At 41.1% G+C, this 26202-nt stretch overlaps 1 protein-coding gene across 1 annotated transcript; it reads left to right on the top strand.

The window, feature by feature from the left end:
* On the top strand, positions 1-26158 carry dpy19l1l (dpy-19-like 1, like (H. sapiens)). Its single transcript, XM_051407531.1, has 22 exons — positions 1-378; positions 806-830; positions 970-1057; positions 3114-3251; positions 3935-4055; positions 7539-7632; positions 7902-7959; positions 9404-9495; positions 10373-10472; positions 12498-12575; positions 14627-14713; positions 14969-15028; positions 15931-16011; positions 16209-16310; positions 16946-17017; positions 18246-18313; positions 18451-18475; positions 19767-19886; positions 20112-20286; positions 21020-21119; positions 22240-22365; positions 22593-26158. Exons 1-22 carry the CDS (start codon positions 156-158, stop codon positions 22762-22764), a joined length of 2205 nt encoding a protein of 734 aa, XP_051263491.1. The 5' UTR covers positions 1-155; the 3' UTR covers positions 22765-26158.
* The last annotated feature ends 44 nt before the right edge of the window (positions 26159-26202 follow it).

Genomic DNA, 26202 nt, shown 5'->3' with positions numbered 1-26202 from the left:
TGAAACCAGTGAAAGCATCACTCAGGTAGTAGAAAGGGGGCAGATCCGAGGAGCAGATAAAACTGGGCTGCTCTCACACACACACACACATATATACACACACACACACACACCGCCTTTTGCTGCCTCCTCGGCTCTTTCCTGGGGGGTAAACCATGGTGGCTAAAACCAGAAAACAGACCGGGAAGAGTCCAGCGACCCAGGCTGACCGCGACAGGAGCCCGCTTGTTTCTCCCCCCGGTAAAAGTACCGTGAGGCGACCGGGCAGGGAGGGCAAAGCCTTCAGCAGCTCCCACCCGAACGGGCTCTCGGGCATCGGGCACAAGCTCGGGCTAACTCCCTCCGCGGTCGCCAGGCTGGGAGTCACTCTTCTCCTCGGTGAGTTTAGGAGCGGTTAGCCATGTTAGCTCTCTCCCCTCCTCCCTCCTCCCTCCTCCTCCCTCCTCCTCCACCCTGCTGCGAGCTAACAGGCTGCTAACCGTCCATGCACACTCGTTAGCATTAGCTGATCGTGCTACCCTTTAAGTTACCTCCGCTCAGCCCGATCAGCTGAGCTGACGGTAGCTCAGCTGATCGCCGGCTCAGCCCGCTGTTAGGGTCGTAACGGGGAACCTGTGCTGCTCTGACATGTCACTGTTCACACGTGTTGACGGGTTGTTTTGTTTTGTTTCAAGCTAATGTTTTGCTATGATTTCTGCTCCTGAATGCACCACAGTAGCAGCCCCCCCCCCCCTTTCTGTTTGCAGCCTGCATGAAGAGGCATTTTTCTGAGCAGCATTAAAAGTTGCTTTTTTCTTTTCCACAGCTGCTCTGACTGGGTATCTCCACTGGTGAGTGTCAGCATGTTGTTATTGCTCATGCATTACTGCTGTGTGTGTGTGTGTGTGTGTGTGTGTGTGTGTGTGTGTGTGTGTGTGTGTGTGTGTGTGTGTGGGGATGCTCACACGTTTCTCCTCTTGTGATAAACAGGCACCATCTCTCACAGCTGTTTGAGAATGACAGACACTTTTCACACTTGTCTAACCTGGAGAAGGAAATGGCTTTTCGGACAGAAATGGTAAATTGTTCATTGTTTTTTTTTTTTTTTTTTTTTTTAGATATATATTAAGGATGCACTAATAACATTGATTTGAAACTGATGTCGCTGTTTCCTGATGTCTGCTGGGACTGATGTTCATTAGGGCTGCACGACAAGTGCAATATGCAAATCAGAAGAGCTGTAATGTTTTGATAAAGGGACCAAACAGCGTTGTAATGAAGTGCTGTAGTGCTGCAGAGGTACATATGTTGTTCTCCAGTGTTTGGTAAAGACCCCCCAAAAATGTCACATTATAATGATTTTAATAAAAACTGATCATTCCCACGTAATCGTGAATCACAGTATCTGTATTCACAATGTGATGTTTTCACCATATCGTGCACTAATGTTCAGTTTAATGACTCATTGTTGTGTTGTAGTTTTCAGGGTTCCCACACATGCAAAAGCATAGAAATTGATTTAAAATGGCCAAATGTCCCGGAAATAATCTATGTGTCCTGGAAAAAACACTTGAATTGTATTTTAGCCTCTCACTAAAATCAGCTATGTAAATCTAGGTCAGAGGAAAACTGTAGTAAACTGTAGTCAAACCACCGTAGAGACACTGCAGAAAAATGAGCTGTGGTGAGCTGAAAGTGAGCTAATGTGTAAATGCTGACCACTTACCTAAACCTGAGTTGTTGCATCATGAAAAAAGGAGGAATAAAACTGAGTAAAATGTGTCAATACTAGGCCCTCTGGTTAATTATATGACAGCTTGTGAATAAGTGCTGTCCTGTATTGTCAAGAAAACTCCTGGAAAATGTCCTGGAAAGAGTTTTTGGTTAAAAAGTCCAGAATCCAAAGAGGTTAAATTTATAGTCATATAAAACAAAGAGAAGCAGCAAATCCTCACATTTCCTCAAATGTGAGCTGGAATGATGAATCAATTATTAGAGTAATTGTATGTAATTAAATTGTATTTGAGAATAGTAAAACAGAAGATTCTCTGAGAGAGCAACTTTGGCATTAACAAGCGTTTTGGGGACAGCTCCTTGTGCTTACACAGACCCTATTTTTTGACATTTTATAAACCAATAATTCATTAATAAGTAATTAAGATGATGATAGTCAGATTAATGACAATGACTGTGAGTTGCAACCCTAATCGTCATAAACTGGTGCTGTCACATTAACGTTCTGCCTCTCGCACTCAACCTAAAAAAAAAGAAAAGGATGTGACGGTCGTGATGTAGGTTATAAATAAATATTGAGCAGAGCGATCACAAACTGTCTGTGCCAACGACGCTGCAGCGGTGGAATAATGACACTGACATTTCCAAACGCTGCATCTGTGCCATAGTTGAACGAAGGGTGACCTCTGACCTGCACGCTTGCCAGAGATACACAGTTCACAACATGAACTGGCAGTGCTTGACTTCTGTGGAAATCAATACTCGCTGGGCAGAAGTGTAATCAGACTGTACCTTAACTCCTGTGACTCCACATCATCTGTACATTTAGAGACAATTGTAATATCCTCCCACAGGGTTATAAACAATATTGTCACATCAAAGTGACGGTGCTTTTCCCATTTCTGTTTCTGTTTTCAGTCACTTTCTGTCTTTAGGCAGCTGCAGCCGGCACAAAATCATGCCATTTAATGCAGCATATGTTTATGCATCCCCCTCCCCATCATCATCACTATAACACTGTAGAAGTTGTTGATATTTAACATGCAGCACAAGCTTCGAGCTTGACACTGAAGGTGACGATTTAATCATATGCAAACAGAATATTTTTTCTTTCTCTCACCCCTGCTGCGTGCTACCAAATGGGCTGTGAGCTGTTGCCATCTGCCGAGCCCGTAGAACTAGTTCGTGTTTCTTCTGTCTTGAGTTTTATGTCGTAGAGTTATATTTAGTGTCTGTCTGCTGTCTGTTTTTCTCTGTATCACTCTGTTCCTTCTCTCTAAGTCTGCTTTTTTTTTCTTTGTCTTTTTTGGTCTTCCTCTCTCTGCAACTCTGCCTCGAAATTCCTCTTTTTAACTTCTTTTTCAGTTTATTTAAGTGTATGCATCTTCTTTTGGTTCCAGGGTCTGTACTATTCCTACTACAAGACCATTATTGAGGCTCCCTCCTTCCTGGATGGCCTCCACATGGTCATGAACGATCGGCTGACAGAGTACCCTCTGGTTATTAACACACTGAAGAGATTCAATCTCTATCCAGAGGTAATCTCGCTTTTTGCCAAACTATTCATATGATTTGCAGTATGGTAGCACTACCCATCTCATCGGGTACAGCCCGAAATATTCTATCGTTAATGTTCAAATATCAAGACACACCAGATCTCTGGAAATCATTCTCTATTTCTGCATTAGATAAAAGAATTTGGATGAAAAATTAATCCAGACAAAGCTGTGTTATCTCTTGTAAAAATGAATAAGAGATCTGCTGTGTGTTGACGGTCTTTATCAGCAAGACGCACTTCAGCTTTGCAGAAATAAATGAACAACATTTTAGAGGGATTATTGTGTAAGGTGCATCTGGACGCATTTACGTGTGTAATGCTGGCAGGGACTATTATGGAATTGGTGGTACTTTTTAAGATGAGACCAGAATTCAGTTTAAAAGTGGCTTCACCCACTCATCAGCTTTATTTCCTGCATTCTCTAAAGATAGCTCAGTTGTATTAGAGCGGTTTACTCCTTTAAAGAAAACCGTGCAGGAAAGATCAACATTTTCTGTTCTGGGAGGAAATCTAAAACTCTCCTGGAAGTCTAATGGGATTCTAGAGGACATCAGTGGGAATGCTGTGTGTTTGTACTCCCCAGAGATAATGGGACAGAAAGGCCTTTCAGACATGTTTAAATAGGCTTTGTGCTGATTCTCTCTGTCTCTGCCCCCCCCCAAGGTGGTCCTGGCCAGCTGGTACCGGATGTACACAGGTGTAATGGGGTACTTTGGGATTCCCACAAAGATGTGCTGGTCCATTAACAGAGGAGAGGGACTCACTCCTGTGGACAGCTGTGAAGGTACAGACTGCCTCCAGTCTGATCTGCAAACACACACACACACACACACACACACACACACACACACACACACACACACACACACACACACACACACACACAGACAGACAGCAGGTTGAATGATGACTACATTACACATACAGATAGTTTCACTGTTGTGACCTGGAGCTACTCATTTAAAATGCTCACACAGTCTCGCACTGACTTGACTGGATGACAAATTTCTTCTCAGACTTTGCCGATTTTCTTCTCTCGTGGACAGATGTCAAAACAGCCTCATGGGGAGTTGGCAGTCAAGAGAAAAATGCGTACATTTTACAAAAAGAATTAAACAAAGGAATCAAGTCTTTAACAGAAACACCTTAAAAAATGTAACTGTCATTACTGGCAAATCACTGTTTTTACTTCCAATCATCAGGTATGAGTTTCAACATGCACGGATTAAAAGCAGTAAAACATAATAATCTTATCAATTAGACTGCAAATATTTTTTTATTATTGATTAATTTGTTGAATACTTTTAATTAATTATCATTAATAGATAAGAACGTTTAGCCAATGAAAATAATGAAAAATCTAAACTTCCCAGAGCCTAAGATGACATCTTTTAAATGTCTGGCCATTGCTCAGAGGTAAAGCGGGTCATCGGAAGGTTGGCGGGTTCGATCCCCGGCTCCTCTCGCTGCATGTCGAAGTGTCCTTGAGCAAGACACTGAGCCCCAAACAGCTCCCGATTGTGCACCGTGTATCAGTGTGTATAGTTAGTTATTTTGTCTGGTGAGCAGTTGGACTGACAGCTGCTGCTCAGGGTATAAAAGTGTGTGAAGGGGGTGGGGTATCTGGCCTGTGTGTCTTCACGGGCTGTTGCTTTTTTAGCTGACCTGTCCAGTGAGAATAGACTATGTTGAACTTTTCTTCAATAAATGATCTTCACATAAGACGAAGAGAAGCATCAAATGATCACATTTGAGAACTGTTTTGGTTTTTTTATAAAATGCTGACGTGATTTATTGATAATCCAAATGGTTGTAATTCTCTGTCCATCAACTAGTTAATAGTGAGATTAACAAAGCAAGGCTCATCATGTCAGGTGTTTCAAGCAAAGGTATGACATTAAGTATGTAAACAGCAGCAAAAAAGAAGTTGGTAGAACAGCAGTTATAACACAGCAAGGGAAATATGGTTATTATCATAATAGCCTGAGGGAAAGAAAAATGCTTTTAACCTATTGCACACAAATAGTTATCTGATATTTGTTTGCAGCAGCATTTTCTCAAAGGCTAAATCTGCTGACAGTAAACAAGCAAAGCAACTGTTGTCGGCTTTCCTTCGCGGCGCCGTAATCTATGTGTTTCTGTCAGTCTCATTAGTGAAGCGCGGCACCCCAGGGTCGACGTACGCCGGCTGTTTTCACTGTGTTTACATAAACCTGACGCAAGCGGCCTTGCATAACAGCAAACAGAAAGTGGGAACATTTCCTGTAACTGTCAGCGAGTGCATTATTTTTGTGAGGCGCAGAACGACACAGTAGAGAGCGGGGAAGTCTGTATGACATCTTCACACTGAGCTGGTGTTGGAACGAGCTCTCGCTTTTCTGTTTGTCCCGCGATTTACCGTCACATCACGCTGATAAAATGGCTCTTAGTAATGTCAACGAACTTCCAAACATCTTGTTTGTCATTACAGCCTCGTCAGTACCCGTCTGTGTAAATGCTAATTTAGTGAGGTGAAATGAAGTCAATTTGCTGTCAGAAAAAAAACTGCATCCACCCACTTAAGGTTTGAGTACAAATTGAGGAAGTTTCTGTAAAATTAGACACATTATTATTCAGTGTAATATATTTCTTACTGTTTCTAGCTGAGCAGCGGGAACTTAAATGTTCCGCAGGTCTCAAATATGCCACGTACTCTCCTGCTAATTTCAGTTCAGCTTCGGTTTATTTAAATCTAAAATGTCTGTCATCTCTATAGTCTCCCCCCGTAAAAACAGCTTGTTGTTCCTTCAGGTATTGACATTTTTATCTTTATTTGAAAGCGGACAGCAGAGAAGTGGCAGGAAATGTGCCAAGGATTACAAAGGTCCCCAGTTGGATACGAACCAGGTGCTGTAAGAGAAATCTGCATTTTGGCCAACTTTGGGTCCATTCTCGCAGTTAACAGTCTCCTCACTCCTCCCTGTGACACCATGCTGAAATACAGCTGTCTGCCCTTGAGGACATACTAATAATAAATATCCCTTACAGCACCTTTGGGGTTTTAACAACTAGGCCATCACAACTTACTTACTTTCTTCAACATTTTTCCCCCTTTTGTTTTGCAACTTCAAATTTCTAGTTTCATGTGAACTGCAGTCCTTTCTATAGCTAACTGCCTCTGTTGGCCTGAAGACAATCAGTCTGCCTGGCAGCACATAATGCACAGCAGAGGTCTCTACTCAACCCCACTAAGTCTCCCATGAACCCTCAGTGTTTGATAGAGCAGAAAAGCCAAGTCACGTCTGTAGTGGGAGGCCAAATCAACAGTAAGCATATGAAGAGTTAAATTATGCTCTATTATTCATATGAAAATACAAAATGGGTTGGTCATGTGATTATGTGCCCTGTACAACATTACACTCAGACTATAAGTTATACCTGACTTGGATGTCAAACACGAGACATAGTGTACAGAGCCACAATATGTTACACATAAACTAATTAAAACATTTTACAGCACATATTTACGGTGTATTATTTTGGATGGAATGGTGTGTTTTGTTTTTTTTAGGTAATATGAAATCACAAATGGGATTACATGGCAGAAAATAAAAACAGGCCACAGAAAGCCTGCAGCAGGGGATTGTGGTATGTGAAATCCTCGTAGGGAGAGCAGAGAGACCATGAATGGCTAAGAGCTCTGCAGAGATGCTGCCTGCCCTTACACTTACAGTCTGAAGGAGACTTGTGCATACCCCTTCCAGACTGTTCCAGAAAACATAGACATAGATTTCCTCTCTTCTGTATTGGATATTTAGGGCTCCAACTGTTATTTTTATTTGATTAAATGCAGTGTCAATAAAAACGGGTTTCCAAACTTTTTCCCTTGGAGGGCCAAAACTGAAGCCTAATGGTGGGACACGGGCCAGAATAAAACACTTATTGTATTGTTAAAATGCAAAACAGTACATTTTTGGGCCATGGGACACAGTAGAGACCTAACAGGAATGAGGGGAGAGAGATGGCAGGATGCAAGTTTCATGTCCGGACTTGAACCAGGGATGATTACATGGTCAGTGTCTCACATTTAAGGAGCTGGAACCAGTGAATGTGTGGCATTTTTGGATGATGAATGACTTAAATAGGTCAATCTGTTATCAATGATCAATGCTCATTAGTTTCTTCATCCACAGTTGATCTGTTGTTGTAGCACTAGTTTCAGTCTCCATTAGTAACCCTCTACTCTTCTCTGTGTCTGACTGGGTGTGTGTGCTGTTGTGGATGTTAGGGATGGGCGACCCGGCGTATTTCTACGTGACCTGTGTGTTCCTGCTGAACGGCGCGATGATGAGCCTGTTCTTCATTTACGGAGCCTACCTCAGGTAAGTCCACTCCTGCCCCGGCCCCCGGCCCCGAGGCTCTGTCCTCTCATGCTCAGATAGGCATCAGAGACGAGTGAATGAGTTTTTACGGTCCATCTCATCCTTTCGGCCGTCAGCTGTCAAACACAGACAGAAAAACAGCTTTGCGGTTTCTTTTCTGTCAAATATGGATTTGAGACATCAGACTGAGGATGACCTTTCTGAATCTGTTGTTTGCTCTCTACCTCTCTTATCTGACGTCCCCACTTCTTTTCATTTTTCCTGTCTAGTGGCAGTCGACTGGGCGGCATTGTTACCACAATGTGTTTCTTCTTCAATCACGGCGAGGTGAGTGCACTGCCCTTTCCATCAGCGTCAGTGAGTGCGGAGGTAAACTTCGTACTACAATCCTCTGCAAGTCTCTCTGGGTGTAAGCTTCTGAAATGTGTAAAACTCAAAATGAAAAAGCTCTCAGAAAAGCAGAGGGTGGTTAATAGGGACTCATTTCAGCCCTCAAAGGAGCTTAGAGTTGGTTTTGGCTGGCATTCAAAGCCGAGTCCCTCCACCCACCTCCTTCTCTCCAGTTTCCTTCAGAACAAATACAAGGTCTCTGTTTTTCCAGATCAATACGCCGACATCTCAATCACAAAACACACACACACACACACACACACACACACACACACACTCACACTCAAGGTGTGTTTCGACCCTTTCAAACACCATTGTCTCCCCTTTCCAGTCTTTTCTTTCCCCTGAGTGCAGTGGTGGGTTGTGACATTTCAGGAACATCTGTGTTTCTGCCTTCCTGTTTGTTGGACGAAGCAGTGGGCTGGTAATACAGAAGCGGGGTGTTCGGAGGTGACAAACACAAGTTAGATTGTAGTGTGAAGTGTGTTATTACGTATAAATAGCGGTGTGGGATTTTACCGAGCAACACAGAAAAGGTTCCCCTTTCTCAAAAATGTGTGGTAGCGAGAGAACAGAAAACCAGGGATGTCCCAGTTATTTTTGGCTGTGATCGCAGTTCTGTGATACCCCAACATCTGTCGATCAAGTCTGATAAAATGACACAGCTGGCCAATAAACACTCAAACTACAACTTGAACTTGGAGATCAGATAGAAAATAATTCATTCTGTAAAAAGAACTGTGCCGAACATCCTCGGTATAGTTGCACACATAGCATCAGAAGATATGCAGTGTTGATTAAATGTGTATCTGGCACATTGAAATAACAGCTGGAGGCTACTAAATTTGTCACACCTCATTTTTCACCATCTGCTTGATCCAAATACTGAAGGCCCTGATTCAAAACCATTAAGTTTATATGGTTGGATGATTATTATGATGATGTTTAACTGGGAGAACGTGACACGATGCGCTAAATCGTTTAACCAGAGAAGACTCCTCTATCAGGTCACTGCTTGCTAGTTTCAAACTAGTGATTTAGAGCTTAAGAAATGTCTTTGTTAGGAAAGACTTTAGTCATGTGTAAATCTGTTGCTAGGAAACCTCTTTATCAGGATGTCCCTGTAGCGTTACAGACTAACATAACCTGCGTCCTCTTTATTCCACATTACGACTTTTAGTCCTCACTCTAAATGGGTCACATATTAACAAGCTCGTCTGGAACCTGGCAGTCAGTTGCTGTTAATATTTAGTAACAGCAACACTAGTTACGCAAGCCGTGTGTCAGTGTTTTAGCAGCGCTGCAGGGGAACAAAATGCTGTTGAATTATTACACTTGATTTGCTTTTTTTAATGTGCATGTTTTCTGTCTGTGTTATCAGAGCACTCGTGTGATGTGGACTCCGCCCCTGAGGGAAAGCTTTGCCTACCCCTTCTTAGTCCTGCAGATGCTCCTTCTCACCTACATCCTACGGTAAACTGACCAGCAGCCTCTCTGTCTTAAAAACCACAGTGGTCCAGATTGTCCCACTAGTCCCAATAAGTCTTAGCAAATTCTTTTATATTACAACATAAAAACACACAGATAATGTAAGAGTGGGAGTCATTTTGAAAATCTCAACTTGTCATGACTCTTTCACAGTGTGCCTGTTGGTGCACATACAGTACACACTGGCAGTAGTGTCATCACACTCCTCCATATAATCCTGTCATAACACCTGCAGCTTTAAAACTTCTGGGGGAACACAGTGGAACATTGTACAGTGCGTTAGTTTGGTATTCACTCCCCGACTCTAACTATACCTTGGTGCTTGAATTCTTTTGTTTAACAAAGACATAAAACACATGGGAAAGCATCTGTTTTTCTTTTCATTGTAATACCCTGTTGAATATGTGACATGACAGAAGTCTAACAGAAGACTAACAGACTGTAGGCTCCAGAATAACAGTTTGTCCTGTGTAATTACTGGGGAGAAACAAAGCTAGCGGCTATTGTCTGCTCAGTAGTGCACTGAAGAAGACAGCGTGGTGAGCGGTGTACTTGTCACACAGACTAGTAATCTTCTCAGTGCACATCAAATAGTGGACGCCACCTTGGGTTGTGTGAGTGCAGCCAGTAAACTGGGACTTCTTCTACCTCCGGCTTTAAAAGGAGAATGAACTACGTGTCGTATTTCTGATGCTGGCTCAGTACATAACCGGGTCTTTGTAGTACACTCGGAATGAAATTGAATGTGTGTATGTTTTCTCAGCCGTCCTAATGCATCTTCTCTTATCTCCTCTACACCGACACTCTCTTACCACTCTATTTCTCTCCCCCCCCCCTCCCTCTGTCTCTCTTCTCTCTCCAGGACCCGGAACCCAAGCAGGACAGCCATGGTTGCTCTTGGCGTCTCCAATTTGTGCTTCATGCTGCCTTGGCAGTTCGCCCAGTTCGTGCTGCTCACTCAGGTAAACAGAGAGCAAAAGAAACAGTGAGAGAGAATGTGGGAAGAGAGGAAGAAGGGGCAGAGAGATTAGGGAGAAAATAGAGACTTGGAGAGATGAGAGGACTCCGGCAAGGCAGGTACAAAGAGAGCAGAAATTGGCCAGGATGGCGAAGACACAAAGGCAGGAAAGACTAAAGAAGAGGGATAAAGATACTGAAATTACATGAATACGTCATTCACATCTTTATTTCATACACCTCTCATAACCTACAGTAGGAAAATGTGCACATAAAACAAGAATATACTTATTCTTTCAGAGTTGCAGACAAGTTAAAGGGAAAAAATAGGAGGTTAAAGAGTGTAGGCTGGCAGACAGCAAAGCCGGAGTTTGAACCACGACTCCAGCACAAACAGGTCACTGCTGCAAGCTTCTGTGCTCAGCAGCAGTTTAGCCCACGCTGTCAGCAGCCCCCTCAGGGCCCCGCTGCTTTCTGTACAGGGAGTTTAGCACGAGGCGAGTTATTTAATAGCTCTCTTGTTTTTTTTTTTTTTTCCTATTTTTAAGGTGCTAATTGCACCTGTTTGCATGATCCACTGTATGCGTAACCCACCCTGAGGCCAAATATTGTGCATCCACCCGCACTGCTCACTCCTCAGTGGATACATATACTGAATGCACTCATAAAAGTTTTTACAATCACAGAATTAGTGACGCTATTACAATATTGTATTGATAGTTCATATCCCTTTTATTTTATGATTACATACCTGTACATAACTATGGAACCTGGAGTGTGTGACCGAAATAATTAGAGATTTTTACTGGGGTTTAATTATAGTGCTTTAATAAATTGATCAATTTTAAAAAACTTTAATAAGCAAGTTTGCATTTTAATTTGCAAGTAGAAAAATAAAATCAGATAAAAAGCATCTTAAAATGTATTTTTCCATATTCTGTCCTGTGTGATTGCACAATGCTTACACATGTTTAATCCCACAATGAAAACTTTAAAGCAGGAATGTGTGAGATGATATTTCTATATACCTAAATAGTATAGATGGATTAACAAAAAGTTACATAAAAATAAAAAAAAAAAAAAAAACCTTTTTAATATTTATTTTGCTATTCCTATTCCCCTATAAAATTCATCACTTGGAGACATAATTCCATAACTGGAATGATTAATAGGCAGATTGAATGATGTTTTTATGTAGTTATACTTCACTACTTGAGAGTTGTATAATTTAAATTCAAATGCATTTGATAAGTAATGCAGTATTGCAAAAGTATGCTTTAAAACACTAAGTGTAATAGTGAAGCGATAACAGGAAATGATGATGGGGGGAGAGGAGGAGAGAGAGAGAGAGAGAGAGAGAGAGAGAGAGAGATGCATCAAAGTTCCCCTGCTTGGGGTGCCCAATACTGCGTTTTAAAATTGATGCGTTTATTAATTGATCACAGTTTAATCTTACGGCTCCATTGCAGCACCGTGCATAACATTAACTACTGGACATACACTACAAATGTACTGTGGATATTTAGTTTAGATTTAGAGTTAAAGGCAAGCTAAGTTCATTTGTATAGTAATTCAAAGTGCTTTACATAACACATAAAGGCATTAAGATGAGATATAGAAGAAACACAAGGCAATATAAACACACTGCTCCAAGGTTTTAGATATGGTTTTATTCTCAAATTTTACATGTACATACATTGTTTAAAAATGTTTTTTAGTGTATTGTGTTTTATACCTACCATCTAATAACCCAGTTTTCTACTGGGATTAATAAAGTGCTCTGTCTCTCTTTTTTAAGCAGACGTGGTAGTAGAAATGTGAAATGATAAGAAACAGTTGACATTAGAATCCAGTTTCTATCAGAAGTGCTTCATATTTTGCAGCAACAACCTCCGCTCATTTGGAATTTCAAAAGTTTAAATACGCAGCATCTGTGCCTGGTTCCAGTTATTAAAGCTAAAAAAAGTTTTTGTATATTGTTTAGTGTTAGAGGTTATTGTTAAGGTTGTCTGTATTTTCTTCTTTTCCAGGTGGCTTCTCTGTTTGCTTCTTACATCCTGGGTTACCTCGCTGCCGCCAAGATGCAGTCCATCCTGGTCACTCATATGGTACAGAATCCTACATCAGTCCATCCATCGTAGAGTGTTAGGAGTGTTTCTGTTCCCTCACTGTACATATTTCTTTGTCACTTGTGCATGTTGCAGTGGCACTGCTCAGTAGTTTCATGGATCACAAATGTATATTCGCTTTCACTGTGTGTTTGGCTCATGTGTTGTCCCCAGCATAAGTGAAAGTCTTTCAAGCTTCTTTCCTCTGAGCTGTAATGTGCTCTGCCTCGGTTCTCCTTATCTCGCTCAGCTCCTCGGCCGGAAGAATTTCATGAGCCCCGAGGACAACGCCAGCAGAGACAGGGATGACTTTTTTTTTAGCATTAATGATGCCACTGCACACGCACGAGTGCCTTTTTAGCATGAAAAAGGGAGGATATGTGGGCAACTTAGTTCACCCTGCTAAGGACAAAAGTATATCTGTGTTGATGTGAGAATGTGTACAGATGTTTTTGTTCGTGTGTGTGTGTGTGTGTGTGTGTGTTATTCTGGCCGTTGGTTCCTCTCCTCCACATTCTTTCCCCCTAATCCCCTCAGCATGCCAGGCTGTTAGCCAGGGACTGTGTGCTCCACAGATAAGGAGAAGGCCCTTTGTGGTGAGATGGTGGAGATTTGTGTCAGAGGAAGGCATATGGCTCTGCATAATTTAGAGAGCTTGGCAACGATGACTTTGGCTTTGTGTGTGAAAGAAAAAAAAAAAAAAAACGCACAACCAGGCGTGTGTGTCCTCTATGACCTACAGCGTTGTTAATGAGCCTGAGCAGTGTCACTTGTTACAGGGCATACAGACGTGTAGAACTGCAACTACTAAATGTTTTAATTATCAATCAGTTACTTCAATAATTAAGTGTTTTTAAAATGTCAAAAATAGAGTATATGGCCCGTCGCAGTTTCTTTGAAATTGAACCAGAACCTCAAAATATTCTATTTACTTTTTTATTGAAAAAAAAAAACAGCAGCAACTCCTCAAAATTTCAAAAGCTGGAATTAGAGAATATTTGATATTTAAGCTTGAAAAATAAACAATAAGGCTTTTTTTGTGCTGAAACAATACTGAAAATGAATTTGCTGATTTGTTGATCAACTGAAAAGGAATCTGCAGTGTTTCTGACTAGATTAAAGGACCAGTGTGTAGGATTAACTGGCATCTAGCAGAGAAGTTGCAGACTGCAACCATTTGAACACAGTTCAATCTTCCAAGCATGTAGGAGAAACTACAGTCGCTGCAAACATGAAAGGCCCTATCTGGAGTGTTTTGAGTTGTCCGATCTGGGCTACTGTAGAAACATGGCGGTTCATTGTGCCATAGTCTGTAGAAGAGGACCGGCTCACTGTGTAGATAAGAACGGCTCATTCTGTGGTAATGAAAACACAACAGTTCTTATTTTCAGGTGATTATACAACAATGAAAACATACTTATGGATATCATATTCCATTTCTTACATCTGACTCATAATGTGGATATATTTGTCAATTCAAAATGTAATATTTATTCTTTCCAAATGGGTTGAGCTACTCTTTAATCTTTCCACGTAACCCCTGGCAACTGCTGAAGTACCCCGCAGTGTTGTAAGTGCTCCTGATTGGGAATCACTGCCCGACTGTCTACACAATGCACACTGGTGCATTATTTCAATCTTCACTGTGGGATTAAGCATCAAGAGTTCATTGAGTAGGATTATATTGTGCTAGTGGCGGCGTATTCAAAGTTTATTGCATTAGTTTAAATCTGTGGAGTGTTTTCAACAACACTGGCACTCAGAAAGACCACCCTCCTGCTATAGAGAGACAGATAGTCATTTTGTGCAGGCGACAGTGAGTAAGGAGTGTTTTTATGAGGCCACTGGAAACCTACAGAAGCTGGCTGTGTCTCTGAGCTCACTGCCAAGCTTGCATGTTTGGCCTTATTACAGAGACCGATCACAGACATCAAGCTGCTGAAAATCACTGGTTACCATAGCCGGACGGGCTGCGCTGGACCGTCCACAGCCGCGTGAATGACCTCAGGAGCGTGATGAATGACACCTCTTTCCTGTTTTTCATCCTGCAGATCACTCTCGGCATCTGCTTTATCCTGATGTTTGGCAACTCCATGCTGCTCACGTCCTTCTACGCCTCCTCACTCGTCTCCATCTGGGTGAGCTGGACCTTCGAGTGCGATGTAGCGCGTGTGCAATCATTGAATGTTCTGAGATTGATAGGGTCAGTCAAGAAATGGTCAGGTTGATCAATGGATCCGGCTGGTCTAAAATAACAAATACATTTGTCTTTGTTTGAGTAAATGGTATTGCAAAAGGAAAGGAACTAAAAATACAAAACCATGATAGAGATCATACATATGTTGGCTGTGGATTATTTTCTTTATTGTGTTGTGTGTTGTTGTTGTTTTCAGGCAATCATTGCATTGAGGGATAGATTTGCTCAAGTCTTCAAACCTGGCATCATCACCTGGGTATGTAGAATTTACTTCTCCTTCATGTGTACATATTTTCCAATGGTCATTAAGTCGCGACCCACTTTTAAAGAATTAGCCAAGCAAATGCATTTCTTTAACATCAAATGTACACATTTTTTCATCCCTACATTCAGGGAGGGTGCTGGACAAAAGGCCTTGCATACTTCTACACACAAAAACACACTGCCAAGATTGGCATTACACACACACACACGGAGCAGTCATACAGCTATTAAACACACAAATACAATGTCATCTTTTTTAACATAAAATGCACACGCATTTTCACCCGTGCACATTACTTTAGTTTAATAATAAACTGAGAATGAACTTTACAACTGCTTGCTGCTGATTCTTATGAATGTGAACTAAATTAAAAACATAACTGTGTTTAACACAAAGTCAGTACGGCCTACATGGGCTGTTTTCACTTAACAGAAATCTGTGGAAGCTTTTGTGTTCAAAAAAAGTCAGACATCTAATAACGAAGCATTTGACATTGATTTAGTTTTTCCACATGGTTTGATGATGAACATAAGTGTGCCACAAATGTGGCTAAAACGCAGTCATTTCATATGTAATGTTTAAATTCAGTATTGCCTATGTATTTCAAACTAAAACTCTCAAAAAGAATATTAAGTAACCAGCTGTCACTTGGATGATAACATAACAATAAAGGTGACACTATAAGAGATAAAATAATAGAATAGAACTTGTTTGCCCAGTGTGTCCAGTCAGTAACAACATAGCTTGCTCCCAGTCCCAGAGCAGCTCGGGGCTTTGATTACAGCTTCCTGCCTGAGTTGTGTGTGCGTGTGTGCGTGTGTGCGTGTGTGCGTGCGTGCGTGCGTGCGTGTTTCTTGTCAGCCTGTCAGTGTGTATCTCTTCTTCTTCCTCAGGTCATGCAGGGTTTGGCTTGGGTCGGCTCCACAGTTCTGCTCAAATTCATGCTGTCCACAGTCCTCTGTGCCTCGGATGATGTAAGATACAATTAGTTATAGAAATTAAATTCCTGATATGATTATATATTGTTGTTTCAATGGGTTGCCATGTTTGTAGAAAGAGGCAGGGAAATTGAGTTTTATGTGTGAATAGAAATGGTTTAATAGTTGGACAGAGAACAAACTTTAAATACAAAATGTATGTTGAAAAAGTTTGTTTTTTTTGTCCTTTCCAGGCTCACATCAGTGGACTCATAAAGTCTAAGTTCACAAGCTACAAGGACTTCCACACTCTGATGTACACGTGTGCTGCCGAATTTGACTTCATTGAATTAGAGGTACGTTTTGATTTGACAGCCATCGTTCTTGTAAGTTTGTGTGCTTATGTGTTCACTAGGGCTGCAATTAACAGTTATTTTCATTGTCGATTAGTCTTGTTTGGTCCACAACCAAAGATATTCAGCTTACTGTCATACAGGACTAAAGATACCAGAAGATATTCACGTTTGAGAAGCTGAAATCTGAGAATTTGGACATTTTATCTTTAAAAGACGATTAATTGATTATTTATCAAAATAGTTATTTAATTGACTAACTGCAATAGTGTTCACTGATATAATATTACTTTTATGTGGTTTGTGAAAATCCTGCCAAACATTTGCTTTCAAAAGGCCCGTCAGACTCCTGTGAAGCTTTCAGAAATAGATTAAATTCTGTCTGTTTGATATCAAAGGCTGGTATTTTCTCCCAGCAGGTCTCAGTGTAGAGGGAATGTAATCTATGCTCACAGGAGAACCTGACAGCAAAATCTGGCAGCTCATTTTGAGTTGAGTTCTGTGCTAGACAGCGGCCTGGTTTTGTGTTTGTGCATGTGCATACAGGTGGTTAGAGTAGAGTGTACATTATAAGATAGCTCTGTCTCTCTCATTTCCTATCATAACCTACTCTGTGCGTCTGTCTCCCTCCCACTCAGACTCCCGTACGCTACCTTAAAACATTGCTGCTGCCCATCAACATGCTGGTGGTTGCTCTCATTGCTTGGAGGGTAAGTCTTCTGTACCTGTACACTTGGGGTTGTTTTGAAACGTGGCGTAGTTCAAGTCCGGCTGCAAAACATGAAGAGGACATGAAGGAAAGTGAAGAGCTCTGAGTGGAGTAAAACAGTCAGTAGGTTCAGTAGCTCTTCAGTAGCTGTCTGGTTACAGTTGCTAAGCTATGACTGTACAATTGCTGTTTGGAGGAGAGGTTCAGTGAATGTCAGCTGTATATAATGCAAAGAATGTAATCTGATGAAAAACTAATGGGAGTGTTGCACACTGTCAGCAAAAAGTATATCAACCCAGCAGCTGAGTTTGCGTCATAGAGTTGTGTCAGACATTAAATAAATATCTCAAAGTCCACTGCTTGTCCGCCAAAGTCCGCCTGACTCAATACACGTTCAGTTATTAATCTACATGCATTCGTACATCGAAATACAGACAACTAGCGCATCTAGTAGTAGTAGTAGTAGTAGTAGTAGTAGTAGTAGTAGTAGTAGTAGTAGTAGTAGTAGTAAATAGAATGCAATAGAGATAGATAGATAGATACTTTATTTATCCCGAGGGAAATTCAAGTAAATACAGCGGTTCCACTGAAAACCAGAGAAGAAAAGAATGCAATACAAAATAACAATAACAAATAACATCTTCTACAACAGATTTGTACAGATGTGAGAGTCATACAGTGTCTGCAGTGTGATGCAGAACAATACAGCAATCAGTCAAACATGAAGTTTAAATCACTTTAGAGCCTTGAGACACTGGCTCACTGCGGCAGGAAGACAAAGCTGGATGTCTACCTGCTCTGGTTACCAGGAGGAGAACTGCTTGAATATAGGAGGAGGCTTTTTAAATGCAGGTTATGTCTTATTTGCTTTCAATGTGTATAATAATAATATAATAATGTGTGTAGTTGACATTTACATGTGTGTGTTTAAGCTTTGAGGAAGGGCGAACAAGAAGATTTATTCCTGATTCCTGAATCATGAAATATTTTGGTGGGGGGGGGACATCCGAGAAAATAACTATTTAAGGAACTGCTCTTTATGTAGTCTAATCTCATTATGCCTTGCCCACGCTAAGCTAAGAATACATGAGTCGATTTGACAAAGCATGGTGTGCAGTACATGAGCAGGCTGTTAGGAAGATCCTCTCATACACTGCACTATTTGTTAGAAACATGACATATTAAGGAATATCCTTAGCATTTCATTCTAACCATTTGTCCTTTTTCAGACTCTGCAGGATATAGTCCGGTTCCTGAGGGACGGAGGGAAGACCGATGATGTTGATGAAGCTGCAGGGTGAGCCCTTCTGAGGCCTTCTTGCTGGCCTGATTTCCCTATCCTTACATGTTTGCTATATTATTACAGTTTTAAATAGGAAAATATGATATTTTGGACTGCTGAGTTCATATATTTTTGTCTGTTCCTTGTTGCAGGTCTGAAATTGTCGGAAAAGGAGAGGTGAGAAAGAATACTTTTCACTTGATAACACCTCGGTGTCAACTCTGAGCGTAGTTCCATTTTTCTAAACCTGTTTTATTTGATTAGATTGCTCCAGCGCAGTAATGTCTGCTCAGTTACCACGTCCCAAAGTGATTTTCATCCCTTTTCTCATTACTAAGAAATGAAAGGCAGCTTCCCTTTCTGCTCTGAAATCACACTGTGCTGCCTTTTGTCAGCTTTCTCCCAGCTGCTTCATGTCATTTTCTGTAATATCATTCCCAGGGCAGGAAAGCATTCTGATGTTCATTCGCCAGCCACACAGTTTCCCAGATAATTGCTTTAATGTTTCTATATGGCCCAGTGAGTAACGCTGCAGAGACCCAAGCGTGTCCTCCTTCCTCACAGGGAGCAGAAGTCCTAAAGATCAAAGCATCATGCAAATGTCATTACACAGTCTGTCCAGCAAATGTAGCTTTTCTTCAGAGTTCAGATCAGCTGCCTCTCAAGAGATCATAGTTTCACTCAGCGTAGGGCTGCAGTGTATGATTTCTTCATCAATTAGGGCTGTGACTTTAAAAATAGTCTGAACAATTTAGAACAGGGAATTAATACGAACGCAATCCTAACCTACTTTGCAGAATTAACGTTCAGCGACAAGCTTATGTTACTGTCATTTTACATCAGTTGTCTTGGAAATGTTATTGTAATTTAGGCCTTCACTCAGATTGCCTGTTTAAACAAGGGTTAGAGGATTACTGTAGTAAACTGTAGTCAGATCATTGCGGCGTTGGCTGTGGTGATATCTCATTAAAGCGAGCTAACGCTGGGTGTCCTATAAAGGCTGACCACCCAGCTCACATCATCATCACCGTGCATCATTTAAAAAAAAGGAGGAATAAAACTGGGAAAAACTGTAATATGAGGCCTACCAGTCAACGGTATGGCCGTTTGTGAGAGAGTTCTGTCCTTTATTGACAAGAAAACTCCTGGAAAAGGTCCTGGAACATGATTTCTGAAAAATAGCAGGAACCCTGTGATTATCTGTTTAACACTGCCCTCTAATTTGCTAGTTCGCTCCAATTTGTGTTAGTTTGTGTTTAAACAATTGGCCGCCCTATATGGCGTCTTCAAATTGCCTGTTCTGGTTCAAGCGGTTTGAGCTTGGTCTGAGTTCGACGTTTAGTTAACTGCCTCGGCAGATGAGGAGATTGGTCGCAGCTCCTGGAAGAGTATCTTGCTCGTTTTATTTCCTCTGCCCTTTCCTGTCAGTCTTGATTATCGGACTGTGTGTGGACTTGTCGCTCTGCAGCTGGTGTACCACAGTCTGCAGCTGGTGGCGTTTGCTGTCCTGGCCGTGCTCATCATGCGTCTGAAGCTCTTCCTGACGCCCCACATGTGCATCATGGCCTCCCTCATCTGCTCCAAACAGGTCTGTCTCTCACCACAAGTAACAAAAACAAAAAGACCAATAATGTCATCAGTGTTTCACCTGTGAAGTTTCTTCTCCACCTCAATTATTTGTGTATTAATAAGCAGATTATCTGTTTGAGCACACATTCTGTACTTTAGTAATGCTCTCTCTCTCTCTCTCTCTCTCTCTCTCTCTCTCTCTCTTCTCTCTCTCTCTCTCCCCTCTCCCTGGTTGTTATGTCAGTTGTTTGGCTGGATCGGGGAGAGGTTTAAACACCAGATTGGGGTGTTTGCCGTCATGGCCATCATGGCCGTACAGGGAGTGGCCAACCTGCAGGCCCAGTGGGCGATTATTGGAGAGTTCAGCAACCTGCCGCAGGAGGAGCTGCTGACCTGGATCCAGGAGAACGCCCGTCCTGGTGAGTTGGATACACACAAAGTTATTCAAGATTACTTCACAAGTTTGTGCTGAACTGCAACAGTACACAGCACCAAGGTACCTCCTGGTCCCACTTTATATGCCAGCATAAATCTTCCAAGCGTGAACTCAATATTGGAAATACTTTCACAGTTACAACAGGCTGAACAAAAATAATATTTCCTTCCAAAGGTCAACGAGGTAAAGATCAGTGTGCGACAAGTGGGTGACATTATGCTTGTTTCAGTACCTGGTAACAATTGTTTTGACGAATGTGAATGTCAATAGATGTCTAGACATCTAAGATTAAACCGGGCTAAATCTGTTTGAAATGGTAACGGTTGTTTGGTTGTCAATGTTATTGAATATACACTAAGTTGCCAATTCAGTAGGTACAGCTGAAACCAATGCAGTCTGATATATGAAGGTTATAGTTGTAGTTTTGTTTAAACTGTTTGAGAGAGCTGTTGATTCATTTGTATGATGGAATTGATATTATGTTATACTGATGGATGTTTCTATTATTTGTCCACTCCATGTATATCAATGAGGGTAGGCTAATTAACAGAAACACCTCTCTGTATAATGCAATACAAACTACAGCCTCCAAAATGATCCTACAGTTGATTTCTAAACTTTTACTAACTTAAATCCACTCAACAGCATTCATCTTCCATCTCCTCTCTTTTTTTTTGGTCTTATTTATTTTTTGTTTTTGCGTGTGCTTGTTGCAGATTCTGTGTTTGCTGGGGCCATGCCCACCATGGCCAGCGTGAAGCTTTCCACAGGTCGGCCCATCGTCAACCACCCCCACTATGAAGATGCTGGTCTGAGGTCAGTGGAACTCACAGTACAGCACAACTGCTCTTGTGCTCAGAGCAGAGACACAAAGAGAAACAAACAAAGCAGCCATGTTTGGCTAGAGGCAGTTTCCAGTCCTCTTCATCCTAGTCAAAATACAGCACATACTGCATAATGGGGTGTGTATATGTATCTCTTTCTCAGACAGTTCGTTACACATCTGGATACACAGTCTGCAGTCTGATAGGAAATGGTACAGAGAATTTTGTAACTTCAATTCAGCTGTGACTGGAGTACTTGACGGTAGCAGGAGGGTTGATGTTGGTAAAATCTATATCTCTTTATGTAAATCTCTTTCTCTGATGTGTTTTGGATAATCTTTCCATAGCTAAAGTGTATAACAGAGCTCCACGATTAATTTAAATATACAAGTGCAATATGAAAATATCAGAAGCTTTTTTTTTTATCCAGGTAAAATGTGTGCCAAAACAGCATTATAATGAAGTACGGTAAGTTTCCAGAGATGCCCTGTTGTACAAATCTCGGTCTACAGTCGTGAGAAAACATGACCCGAACACATCATTATGATTTCTATTATTTGTTTTGTTTTTTCAGTGAAAATGAAAATCAAGCACAAAATGATCATTCACTTCTGTTACGCCCCAATAAACTGAACACCCAGTCCCATCAGAAAGCAAAAGCAACTAGAATCTACTATCTAAGTAGAACCCAAGCAGCATGACCCGGCTGGAGGATGAGCAGAGCGAGTGAACCGTAATCCCCCCGCCCGCTCTTTATTGGTTCCCACCTGAGAAAAGAGCAGAAACACATTAGTGACTGTCATGTGTCCGACCAGCAGGGGGGGGAACTTGTAACACTCACTAATATTGAATCATATTGAAATCTCAATGTCTGTCAGAATAATCACAACAGTGATTTTTTTTTTTTAAACATATCCTGCAGCCCAAGTGTGCAATTAAAAAAAAATCACAAGCTTTATTCAGTGCTTTATATAATGAGACAGTAAGGTTAAAATCAAAACAGATAAATGTCCTGAAATGATATGTACATAAAGCATTTAAAATCAAGTCTGAATTTAAAAGTCATTCTCACCCTTACTCATTGTAACGCCACTGTGTTTCGTTCCTCGCAGGGAGAGAACCAAGCTGGTTTACTCCATGTACAGCCGCATGTCTGGAGAAACCGTAAAGAGGAACCTGATGAAGCTGGGAGTGGACTTCTTTGTCCTGGAGGATTCTTGGTGCACCAGGCGAACCAGGTACCTCAACACCATGAGTGCCCTCTCACAGGAAGGAGGCACATTGTTACCCAGGACCACGTTTTCTTTCACATTTTTATTCAGTTGCTGCGTATTGAGAGAGAATTACAAAGAGGAAAGATTTTAATTTAGTTAAAATGCTCAGCGAATAGTTCATATTAATGATTAACCACCTTGTTTTCTTTTCTCTCTCTTTCTCTCCTTCTCTTCCCTCTCTCTTTGCCCAGGCCTGGGTGCAGCATGCCAGAGATCTGGGACATTGAGGATCACCAAAATATTGGTAAAATCCCCCTCTGCACCCACATGTCCAGGAACTCACGACCCCACTTCACCACAGTCTTTTCCAACGACATTTACAAAGTCCTCAAAGTCCCCAAAGCTACCAAAGATCTCAGATAACATCGTTGGACGGACTGGTTCTTTCCACCGCTTCTGGTCGGTCACTGCCGTCGCAAACTTTTTACCTTTTACTTCCCTCCCCACTGTTCCACTTTTCTGTGGTATACTTTTCCCTGAGCGTTGGACTAACAGTAGGTTGGACAAAACAATTTTGCCTTGAGTCTCTCCACTCTTGGTGCCCTCACTGGTCTCAGTATTTGTGACTTAAAGAAACTCCCTCTTTCCCACATATTGCCAGTCATCCTTATTGCTGCATCTTCGTCATCCGGCGACGTTCCCATTACGTTCGGTGCCCAAGTGAAAAAGCCAAAAGGTGTCGCAGCTCTTCTTCTGGTTTGTTGCGTCGGTTCTGTTACAAATAATCCTTATTTTAAGAAACATTCTCCTCAAAGAGAAGCTGTTCATACATCAGTATTGTTTTTTTTACTGTATGGAATTCATTTTCTTTGCGCTGAAGAAGTACATTTTGTCTGGCGGGACCAATCAATGATGTCCACATACTGTGAAGCAATACCCTTTGCAAACTTGACAAACGCTGACTTCTTCTATTGTTATGCACAGTGTAGATCTCTGAAAATACTTTTCAGTAGTACACTATTTTTATAATTTATATGTGTGAGTATTTTTGGGGAAAATTCAGTTTTTGTGTTCAAAATCTTTTTGATAGACATCATTCAGCCTTTGCGTCAAGGTGAAATTTACTTAGTGACTCAGCTTTCATTCTTAATTCAGTTATAACCCGGGGGGAAAAAGTGTTTATTTAGGGCAAATCATAAGAAGTATATAGGGGTGCAACAGATCACAAAACTCACAGTTGGATCAGATCGCGTTTTTGTCACGGATCGGACTATTTTTTTGGATCAGACTACGACTGCTATGCTGCTTTTGCTCCGATATATCCGCTAGGAATGGGAATTGATGAGATGCTATTAATACCAATACCATTATCAATTCTGCTCATTAGTCCAGTTCTTTGTCGAATTGTAACTTTGTTGAAAGTACACAGGTTTTCAAAGTAAACGCAACTATTTTATTATCTCTTATAGAGTCTGAACACTGTAGAAACTGAGTAAAGTTTATTCATGAAATGAAGCAAAGCCTAGGACCATTTCTTCCTCACCGCCATGACTCCTCCTTGTTGTCCCAGCAGCGTAGACACATGGGTTTGACGTCACCATTCTGCAACGTGCTGACATTCATAAAAGGAATTGATCATCTATAGATCATTTAGAAGCGGTTTTATACTGGAAGCTGACGGCTGCTGCGTCACAGACGAGCAGAGACTGGAGCTGCTCCGATGAGCGGATCTGTGCATCGATGGGAAGGCAGCAGATATTTCCCAACTTGGAATAAACATCACAGTCTTATTATCTAGTTTGTTTGGATCAACTATGATCTGTTGCACCACTAAAAATGAAACAAGTAGATTGCCTGTACTGTGTCATGTGACAGCGTTTTTGTAAATACCCAAACAACTGTTTTGTAAAATGCCACTGTACAGCCTTTAAAAGGTACTTGTTGTTTCTTGAATTGTTTATTGCCAAAGCAAGTCTTGTTATTAAAGCTGCGTATTTGGGGTACTGTAGCAAATGAAAGATGTGTTTTTTAGTTATTGAGAACCATCAGTTTGTGAGTTCTTTAACAGCCAATCCAAACTATTTGTAGCAGTGGATCTTATGTAAATGGTAGCAGTCGTTGGTTCCTTCTTTGGGGCCTCATTAATGACTGTTTGACATTTTAGGAAATGATTTGCTTGTTCACTTACGTGCTACGAGAAGACTGATACCACTCTTGTGTCTGTGGAAACAAGAATCTCCTTCAGAAGGGGACAGTTGAGCTTATCACTATCATCAGCTTGTACTGTCAGTAAGTGTCCTTCACACCAACTGTAGGTCAGTGGCCCCATAGCTGCATGTTGTATTGGCGGTTTCACCTTTTATCATCTTTTTAAATTGCAGTCAGTTTAACTCACATTCACCATACTTTAAAAGTTTTTTGTTTCCTCATATCAAACCGTTTTATTTGTTACTGAAGCTTGGTGCCACTTTCAGAAGGGGGGGGGCAGTAATGGAGCTGCAAAGCTTTACAACACACGTTTTTTTTCCCACATGGCTCTATAAATGAGTCAACATACAGCAGGTTTGTCTTATAGTGACAGTTGTTTGTCTTTGAAGGACTAGTTCAACATTTTGGAAAAATAAAACACTTATTCCCGTTTCTGTCCGGAGTTAAATGTGAATATTGATTCCACTCTCGTGTCTGTACAGTAAATTTGAAGCAGCAGTCAGCAGGTTAGCTTAGCTTAGCACAAAGATTCATAGAGCTGGTCTGGTCAGTTCAAATATGTACCTCCCAAGACCTCTACAAGTGTAAAAATGACAAGTTGTGGTTTTATAGGACGTTATGTGCTGGACCGTTTTTTGACCGAAGGTAGCAATCTCCGCTGGTTGCCTGGTAACCTTGCAGTGACATGAAGATGGCAACAAGTTAATGTTCTTGTCAAGAAACAGTCAGGCACATAACGTCCTGTAAAACCTTGATTACTCATTTTTTACTTTAGTTTTTGTACAGATTAAACAAATGAGAAATGAGCAGTCAAATGATTCACTTTAGAGGTGCTGGTAGGTAGATTTTGTTTGATTTTTGTCCCAAAATGTCGTCCTATAAGAGGCAGGAGTCGCCATGTTGGAGGACCGGCAACACAAACGAACATCATCACTTCTTCCTCCTACGAGAGTGCCAGTCTAGGCCACTGCTGCACAAACATTTGGCTGTTAATGGGTTTTCTGTTGCATGTTTACTCCTCCAACATGATGACATATGTTTCACAATCATTAGTAACTTCTCAAATATTCTGTGATGGTTTTGTTTCTATAAAGGCTTCAAGTTTCTCTCAGCTTTAATGTTTTTCTCGTGTATGAAGTTGTAACAGGTTGAAATCATTACGGTACAACACACCTCAGTGCTGCTGATTTCATTGATCGGGCACCGGAAAGAACAAATATTAAAGAAAGATTAGTGAGATGACACTTTTAAAGGAAAACAAAACATACGTTCACAATTCAAAAACTCCTACTGTGGTGAGATTAAATGTGCCAGAGCGAGCGGTTGAACAAATCATACGGTGCACATTTAATCTGTGACATTCTGTCCGTCTGATTTCAGAGCTGTTTGTTTGTGTACTATTTGTACAAAGACTGAGGTTTCGCGGTGTAGAAGTGATCTTGTAAGTCAAGTGCCCGTTTTTAAGGAGTGGGTTGATTGTCACACTTCCTGAAACACTTTGACGTAAATAGTTTATTCCTGTCGCAGGCGTTGGTGTGTTTCAGATGTCTTTTATAATATTTGTCTATTTTGTCTGTATTTAAAAAAAATAAAGTATTTGCCATCAGCACTACTGTTTTTTTTTTTTTTTTTTGTCTTAAATGTGTTATTAAG

This window comes from Dicentrarchus labrax, unplaced genomic scaffold (genome assembly GCF_905237075.1).
Source record: "Dicentrarchus labrax unplaced genomic scaffold, dlabrax2021, whole genome shotgun sequence".
In the NCBI taxonomy this organism is placed as follows: domain Eukaryota; kingdom Metazoa; phylum Chordata; class Actinopteri; family Moronidae; genus Dicentrarchus; species Dicentrarchus labrax.
The sequence above is the reverse complement of the archived record's forward strand: the minus strand, read 5'-3'. Positions and strand labels throughout refer to the sequence as shown.